Source organism: Telopea speciosissima, chromosome 11, assembly GCF_018873765.1.
Source record: "Telopea speciosissima isolate NSW1024214 ecotype Mountain lineage chromosome 11, Tspe_v1, whole genome shotgun sequence".
NCBI lineage: Eukaryota > Viridiplantae > Streptophyta > Magnoliopsida > Proteales > Proteaceae > Telopea > Telopea speciosissima.
In genome coordinates, this window is record NC_057926.1 from 54,197,897 (window position 1) to 54,207,083 (window position 9,187).

At 36.9% G+C, this 9,187-nt stretch overlaps 2 protein-coding genes across 2 annotated transcripts; both read right to left on the bottom strand.

The window, feature by feature from the left end:
• Nucleotides 1-1,787: 1,787 nt before the first annotated feature.
• Nucleotides 1,788-4,505, bottom strand: LOC122645356. Its single transcript, XM_043838667.1, has 4 exons — nucleotides 4,455-4,505; nucleotides 3,847-4,395; nucleotides 2,165-2,920; nucleotides 1,788-1,892 (listed from the first exon to the last, which is right to left on the bottom strand). The coding sequence occupies exons 1-4, from the start codon at nucleotides 4,503-4,505 to the stop codon at nucleotides 1,788-1,790; spliced, it is 1,461 nt and encodes a 486-aa protein (XP_043694602.1).
• LOC122645958 lies at nucleotides 2,409-8,620 on the bottom strand. Its single transcript, XM_043839386.1, has 4 exons — nucleotides 8,341-8,620; nucleotides 7,126-7,445; nucleotides 6,637-6,642; nucleotides 2,409-2,588 (listed from the first exon to the last, which is right to left on the bottom strand). Exons 1-3 carry the CDS (start codon nucleotides 8,557-8,559, stop codon nucleotides 6,639-6,641), a joined length of 543 nt encoding a protein of 180 aa, XP_043695321.1. The 5' UTR covers nucleotides 8,560-8,620; the 3' UTR covers nucleotides 2,409-2,588; nucleotides 6,637-6,638.
• Between the last annotated feature and the right edge of the window lie 567 nt (nucleotides 8,621-9,187).

Genomic DNA, 9,187 nt, shown 5'->3' on the forward strand with positions numbered 1-9,187 from the left:
TGAAAGAGAGAGAGAGTTGAGTTGAGAGTTCCTTCGGTCTAGGCTGGCTAGTGGAAATCCACACGTCCACCGTACTTTTAAAGGTTCTCGTACGAGGATGTTATCCAGATGCTTTTTTTTGCTTTTTATTTTTCTCTTTTGTTTGTTTTAAATTTTTTGGGCTTTTCTTTTGCTTCATATTTTGCCCCTACGTGGATTGCTTTCTATCCCCTCTCCCCCCTTCCCTTTTTTTTTGCGCTCTTTAGCTTTTGGTCTTTTGTGGTTTTAATTTTACATGTAATATACACTACTGGATTGATTAATTGATGTACGGAGTCTAGTGAAATGTGAACTTTTTAGTGGACATTAGCGAAAATATAAAGGTGTTAGATATTTGATCTGTATGTCAAAAACTTCAGAGGTAATGGAATGTGTTAAATCAAGTTTTTTAATCTATCTCATATTAGTCAGATCTAATCTAGTGCCCATACACTAGAGTGGATTCTATTAGACAAATAAAAAAATATTTAAATTTTGATGTATTTTTTCTTATGGGCAATGAATTTTTTTTAATTTCTTTGTCACACTTGATTGGGTGGATACTTTGTTGGTTGTTTGAATGATGGGGAAATGGTTTTAGTGAGGTAGTGTGACTCCTGTATCTAGATATATAGGGGGTGAAATGACCTTCCTACTCCCATGAAAGGTGAAAATGCCTACTCTATTGATTCTTTCATGCAAGGGGCAACAGGAGCCACATTCACTATAGAGAACTCTTCCCCTTGAGTTATATATCAATTTTGTGATGGGTAGATTTGAAAATAAAAATTGATATTAGATTCACAAACAAAATGTTTGAGGTTAAGACAATGGTTCGTTGATAGGTAGACATGTTGGTGAAGAATTAAAAAAGCATAAAAAATCTTAGAAAACTTCATAATTATTTCCTTATATCTTATGGCATTGTAATGTGATGATCATAATTGTCAAGAAAGTAACCTCATCATGCACCATTTGTTTTCCTTTTAACTTTTTGTTTGCTTTGGTTTTTTTTCATCCTCTTTTTATTTCAAAATCATACACAGTTGTTTTTCACAATAACCATTAAACTACATCTTCCTCATCTAGATGTGTGTTAGGAATTGATTGAGGCAAATAAGGGAATGGTTCTTTCTAATTTACATAGTGGAACAGGTATTTTTTAACTGGTATAAATATTCATTACATGGTCAAATTGAACGATACTGAAATTTTGTGGACATGTAGAACCCAAGGTCGCCTCTTCCCATATCAAATTTCATCCTAGATGAATTTGACCAACCAAAGTGATCTCAAGTGGACAACATCTATGGGGCTGTAGATGTAACATGTTGTATTTTGTAACTCAAAAAACGCCATGGTCTTGCTAAGCAAATGTTGCTAGAAATCTTATTTCTAGTACTATATATATGACAATATAAGAATCGAGTTTTAATTCGGTTGGGAGTGTTTTAAAAAAGGTGCTCCAAAAACGGAATTCACATGAATATTTTCGTAATATTGAAATGACTGAATCACACCATTTTCACACCATCTTTCAATAGAATGTTATTAGTGATAAAACAAGAAGTTGCCTATTTGGGTTGCTATTGCAACCAACAGGTATCGCATAGGAAAATTTTACACACAAACAAACAGAGCCTTTAAAGGAACATCAAAGACAAACACAAGTCTATGTTTTATGAGGAAGTAAATTAAAATGAAACCACCCTTACAAAGGTCACTGAACTCTAAGGCTATTTTAAGTCTCATGATGTCCTTACCCACTTTTACTTTTCTTGCTTGGAATTCATTAAGTCAAAGTTGACCATGGCGGGCAAGACATCGGTCAGTAACGATTTAGAGAAGAGAAAAGCCTTCAATAGCCTCAAACCCTGCATTACAAAAGTTATAATATTGATGTAAGAATCGTACTAACCAATTGGCATTTATAAAATTGGCTCTGTTAAACAATTTTGATTGAAGATAACAATTCAATGGATGAGGTGGAGGTGATCAAAGAATGCAGGGGAAAGGTTTGGCAGGACTTATACCTTACCAACCCCATATGACCAAACTATATATATATGTATATATGGTTCTGAATTTAAGCTAAGCAACCTATGCATTTTTCATCATAAGAATTCAAAACTTTTGAGCCACTCACCTGCTCCCTACGCACGTTAATCTCACGGACCTCCAAGTCATTTAAGGGAACCTTCAATTGTTTAACAATGGAGAGACTCCATCTAGAGACTAGTGGTTTGAGAACCAAATTGTCCATTACCCTGAAAGTCGCAGGCGCCTTGAGAAATCCTTGATGACCTGCACATACAAAGCGTAATATTGAAGAACAATCACCTGAAGGACTAATACTTAGATTAGACTTCTCAGTAGAGAGATAACCAGTGTAAGGGTCATCTTTATTCTTTCCATTTTCATAACTTCTACACCACAAGGATGGAGCAGACTGTTCAGATTCTTTTACTCCTAGTGGGTTGCTCCTGCAACCAAAACCACGGCTGAGCCCAGGGTTCAGCAGCATATCCCTTAGCTCATAATCCCTCATAGCTTTTGAATGTTTCACGCTCCTGTACAGATTGTCCATGGATCCCATTGATGAATTCCCACCTAAGAGTTGTAAAATGGATCCAAGAGGGAAGGTAAGGAAGCTGAGAAGAAAGTCAACCATGTCTTCCCCTGCTTCGGCATATAATACTTTGTCCATCGACGTACTCGTCATTAACTTCAAAGTAACATCTTGTGTATTCATAGATCTCATGAGAGCACATGTGGAACTTTTAGACTGCACTGCATCTTCTGTCTCAAATTTTATACCTTCATATGTAAATCCTTGCTTTCTAAGGAACACATCTGTCAGAGGTGTCTTGGAAAATAACGATCCCTTGAGCAGATTCAAAATCTATAAATGAAAGACATAAAAGACAATAGAAACAAATTTATATGTTGGATCACCAACCCAAAATCTGTGTGAATTCTTAGTACGACATGTAAAAGAAACTAAACAGTAATACACATAAAGACCTCAAAAGGAGTTCAATTCTCCAACTAGTCCTTGGATAACAAACAGACAGAGATTTAAAAAAAGATCGATGTGCCAATATAGTTAAGGTCTTTACCAAAGGTCCAAAACCCAGAGCACAATGGTTTGTAAGACAAATAAAGATACTTACCAGTCTAGATGAAATAAGGCAAAAAGTCAAAAAAATCCTATATGTTTAGCCCAGAAGAAAACCAAAGAGGCAAAGATCCATAAGACAAACACAAGAAGTAAACGAAATGCCTTCTCATAAAAAGAAAAGACCAAAACATATGGGAGGGTAGAGAATTAAGAGATGATTTTAAAAGATCCATTTGTTTTAATGTAAAATACACAAATAAAATAATGTAAGAAAAATACTCTACAGTTGTTTTACGGAATTGTAGGAACCAAAACCTATAAAGATGCAAAAATCGAATGAACAAATAAACATTTACACAACACAACACAACACAAAGATTTACATGCTTCAACAAGATTGCCTACATTAAGAAAGGTGAATAAGGTTAGAGTCACTCGTCTTCACGCCTCCTCTCATTTAGAGAAAACAATCGCTACACTTTAACGAAATACAAGACATCCTATCCCCAACAGGATTTTGTGCATAGAATCGTAGATCCTAGTGTGGAACTTTATTTCCCTGCCTACTAATTTTTACTAATCAAATACTATAGTTAGATATTGTACATTCCTTTTTCCACTTCATTCCAACGAAAACAGAGGGTTTAAATTGAATCTTTTAAAACAACTTAAAAAATTAGAAAGGCATTGCAAGGTGAAAATCATACCTCCTCAGAGCCAATACTCAGTATGGTTTCTTGGAGGGAACTCATGTCTCCGAGTCCAAGTTTATGCAACAATGTCACGATAGTAGCTGGAGAAATGGGCTCTACTTGCAAATCATCGGTTACCATGAACTTGGTCGTTCCACAAACAAACACTCCACCATCTCGTTCAGCTCTTGCACCCACATCTTCTTTTGCCATGCATATCTCCTTGTCCATCATTTCCCCGCAATTGCATCTGACATTCTTGAAAGTACTATACAAACCATCACTCTCATACTCATCCGGTCGGCTGCAATTCCAATCAGCACAAATATAGTACTTGGTGGGCTCTGTATCGTCGATGTTCAGTTTGAGTTTCCTGCACTCTTTTCCATAAGGATTCCTTGGATGAAGTAGCATGGACTTGCATGCCTCAGTCTGAAAAAATTGCTCCTCAAGATTCTCCACCCATTTGTATAGATTGGTCAAGGACCCAATAGTGGCTGGCTGTGGTTGTTTGCTGATCAGTCTCACACTCTCACTATGGTTCCCATGGGCATAGTAAAGAAGCTGAAAAGAATGTCCACAAAATCACTGTTAGTTTCAGCCATTACTACTTTTTTGTTCACCTTGTCGATCAGAACCTTCAAGCTGATGGTCTGTGATCCTTGCGAAGCCATTGTTGATTGATTCAAGCAACTCTTTAGAAGAATTGGCTCCTACTTCCTTTCCCACCTCTCTATCTATAATGACCCATATATATACATTTTATTTTATTCTTTTGCCTTTTATTTTTCTTTTTTAATTGTGTCTCTTTTTTAGCTTTTGCCTTTTATTTTGCTTTTTTTTGTTTGTGATATTTTTGCTTCTGCCTGTACTTTACATAATATTTTGGCCCTTAATTATGCCAAACTTTTTCTTTTGCTTTTTTGGTTTTGTGCTCTTTTTTTTTTTGCATCTTTTGTGGGTTTTTCTTGGACATGTAATGCCCTTTCTGGGTTGATAAATTGATTTAGAGAGAAAGACTGTTGCTTGGTTGCATGGTCAATACACCAGCCGTTGGGCCAATGGTATGCATAGGCATAAAACAGCAAGGGTGGGATGATCTTTTTGCACACCCATGTGAGAGGGTTAGGGCGGCGACCAAGCAACATTCTTTCTCCCATTGATTTATAGATGTATGGATTCCTTAAAACCTCGTTTGTTTAGAGGGAGTATGGAATGGAAAACCTGACAAATGAGTCTCATATGTTGATAGGGTGAAAGACAAGAATAGGAAATAAGAGGAATATATACATATATACAAACAGAAGCTATGTTACTTGATACATCTGCTTGATGTAGTGGCCAGGTTAGGCCACAGAGAAGATTGAAGGGGTGTTTAAGGGAGATATTTCCCGAAAGATCAATTCACACTTTGAGGTAGGATGCTTGATGCTCTGTCATTCTGATGGTTAGGAGGTTATGACACTTCTGTGGTAAATACTGTACTGTTAATCAGTAGCTTATCAAATAATGAGGAATGATTGAACATTTACAGACAATGGCTTAAATAGACCATTCAGTTGATAAGATGGTTACAAAGGTAGTGTTTTCTTAATTTCCAATTCGGACCGATATTGTAGAAGTAGCTCAAGCTCTGCCTGTGATTGCTTTGTTCATGTATCTGAACGGAAATCTGTGAGTGTAAGAAGTAATTGTTCTGGTTTTGGCCTTAGTTGGTTTTTTATGATAAAAGACAATATAACATTAAAACAAAGATAACATATCGTTTACAGATACATGAGTAGTCACCCCCCTTAGAAGTTCGCTTGCTTTTAAGGCAAGCTTTTTAAATAATAAACAAACCCAAAAATTCCCATCATTACAAAAGAAAATTGTTTGAGATACAAATTCAGCTGTTCCAAAATATAAAGAGAATGTCAAGGCCATAAGAAGCCTGAGAGGTTCCTGTTGAGGTTTCTGGTGTCTTGACTTCTTATGATGGACTGGTGTGTGGAGCCTCCGGGCCGCAGAGCTATCATGGAACAGCTATCACTATCATTGATAAATTTTACCTGGAGAAGGCAATCAAGATCTCACTGTCAGGAAGCCATTAATATTATTCACTATATGATAGTTTTGAGAAATGGCCTTGTCAGCGTTTACTTTATTATTTGATATTAAGAATAGCCTGAACTCAATGCATAGACATATAGACATATAGACTCATTTGTATTTCTTCTTTCTTCAAGTAATTAAGTATGCCATTTTGAGCACAATGAGAAACAAGCAGTTGACTGTCTTTCTACATATGTGCAATGTGTTAGATCAACAAAGTTAAAAAATCTTACTACCAAAATAAATACTAAGTAACAAATTGCTATAGACTAGTATGCTGTTCTGTAAGGGAAACATCATAGTAGCCAAACAAGTCTACGTTTTAAGAGCAAGTTAATTAAAACAAACAACCCTTATGAAGGTCATCGAACTCCAGGCTATTTGATTTAAATTCCATGATGTCCTTACCAATGTTTACTTTTCTTGTCTGGGTCTCTTGCTTGGGCCAAAATTAAGGAAGACATCAGTCAGTACCGAATTGGAGAAGAGCGAAGCCTTCAATAGCCTCAAAGCCTGCAACACAAAAGTAACATTGATGTAAGAAATATAACTATAATACCCTTATAATCCAATTGGCTCTGTTACACAATTCAGCAGAAGTTGTATGAATACAAGGGAAAGGTTGGCAGGAGATATACTTTACCAACCTTCACCCCTTACCAGAAAAATATGGGTTCTGAATAAGAATCCAGTACTGATGTAATTCACTACTTCTACCTGATTACCCTAAAATGCATCAAAATTTTCAAAACTGTTGAGCCACTCACCTCCTCCTCGCTCACGTCAACCATACGAACCTCCAAATCATCTACGCGAACCTTCAAGCTTTTAAGAAAGGAGAGACTCCACATAGAGACTAGTGGACTGAATACCAAATTGTCTGTAACCACGAAAGTCGTCAGTCCTTTGAGAAATCCTTCTTGAACTGATATTTCTCTTGTTGAAGACTTAGATAATCGTGAGCAATATTCATTTGTACGACCAAGATTAAACTGCGGCTTAGTAGTAGTCAGGTAGCCAATGTAAAGATTATCATCTTTAATCTGTAGATTTTCATAACTTGTACACCACAAGTAATAAGGTAGACCAGTATCTTCTACTCCTAGTCGGTTGTAGAAATTATGGCAGAAGCAGGTGTACTGGAACAACCCACTTTTACACGCAAACCACATACCATCAGAACATTCTGCGCTGTCGTACAAGTTGTCCATGGATCCCAGTGATGAATTCCCATCCAAGAGTTGTATAATGGATCCAAGAGGTAAGGTAAGGAAGCTGAGGAGATAGTTAACCATGTCTACCCCAGCTTCAGCATATAATGCTTTGTTCATTGACTTACTCATCGTTAATTTCATAGTCATCTTAATTAATGGAGATTTTAATAAAAAACTTCCACTCTTAGACTGCACTTCATCTCCCATCTCAGATTTTAATCCTTTAGATATAAATCCTTGCTTTCTAAGAAATACATCTGTCAGTGTTGTCTTGAAAAATAACGATCCTTTGAGCAGATTCAAAATCTATAAATGATGATATTAGAACAAACACCAAACAAACACGAACAAGCAAAACAGAGCAAACAAAGATGACAGAGAGATTTAACATTGTTCACACACCAATATGATGTGCTATGTCCACGGGCAAAGCTGAAGATGATTCATTATGTAACGGAAGAAGATAACAAATAGAGATTTCTCAAGAACTCCCAAAATGGTAGCAAAAACTCTCTCCCAGAAATCCTAACTCGAAAATCCTCAAATCTCACCTGTTTCACTTATTTACACAAGAAGACACGAAAACATATAAATACACCTCCACAGAGGTCGTACTTCACAGATCTTAGGATAAAAAATCCCATTCGGATCGCCACCAAAGATGTTGGAGCAGGCCAATCTTCGAAACGGGAATAAGAATTCGAGACACACATAACAGATATTAAAGACGATAGAAGCAAATTATCAATAAGGTAAGACTGGATGTATGGTCTGTACAAAATTCAAAAGATTCTAAGGTACTCCTAATACTTGAAACAGTGAATGGCTGATCATTTATAGGATCCTCATCCCAAAAAATGAGTGAATTCTTGACTAACACAGTAAAAGAGACTAAACAGTACAAAATGTATATAAAGGCCTAATAGAATTTTACAAGTCTGCATTCTTCAATTCTCCAGCTAGCCCTTCCATAACAAACAGACAGAGAGATTCAAACAAATGTGCCAATTAAAGCCTTTTAATTTGTAAGATCCAAAGCAGAGAGCACAGTGGGATGTAAGACAAATAAAGCCCAAAGGGTAGGATAGCAATTAAGCCCACAAATAGACAAGAACTCAAGAACCCAACTACAGTAAATGTAAGAAGTCCCTCCAAATCCCTTTGAAGGAAAGATCCATATGTTGCAATGTGAAAATCATACCTCCTCTGAGCCAATAGTCAGTGTTGTCTCTTGGAGGGAACTCATGTCTTTGAACCCTAATTTGAGCAACCGTGTCAAGATAGTAGATGGAGACATGGGCTCTACCTGCAAATCATCCGTTACTAAGAACTTGGTCATTCCACAAACAAACACTTCTCCATCTACTTCAGGACTTGAACCCTCCTCTTCTATTTTCATGTATATGTACTTGTCCATCATTTTCCCGCACCTGCATCTGGTATTCTTGAAAGTATTATACAAACCGCCTCTCTCCTGTCGGCTGCAATTCCAATCAGCACAAATATAGTACTTGACTTTGTATCATCAATGCTCAGTCTCCTGCACTCATATTCAGAAGGATTCCTTGGATGAAGTAGCATGGACTTACATGCATGAGTCTGCAGAAGCTGCTCCTCAAGATTCTCCACCCCTTCGTATAGAGTGGTCATGGACCCAATAGTGGTGGCCTGTGGTTGTTTGCTGATAAGTCTCACTATAGTTCCCATGGGAATACTCAAGAAACTATAAAGAATGTCCACAAAGTCACCGTTACTTTCAGCCATTACTATTTTATTGTTCTCTTTGTCGATCAGAACCTTCAGGCTCATGCTCTGTGACTCTTGGGAAGCCATTGTTGATAGATTCTCAAGCAAATGAAGCAATCGCTTGGTCTGTTTGTAAACGATCCAGGAATTTGTCACTGTTACCACTACCCCAACTCAGAAGCTCTGATTGGTGTAACGTAACTAAAGATAAAAAATGTAATGGTTAGATGATATTCAGAAAAGTATTGAAAAACCATCAATCAATCAATCAATCCCCTAGTCTCTTCTCTGGTCTCTCCTCT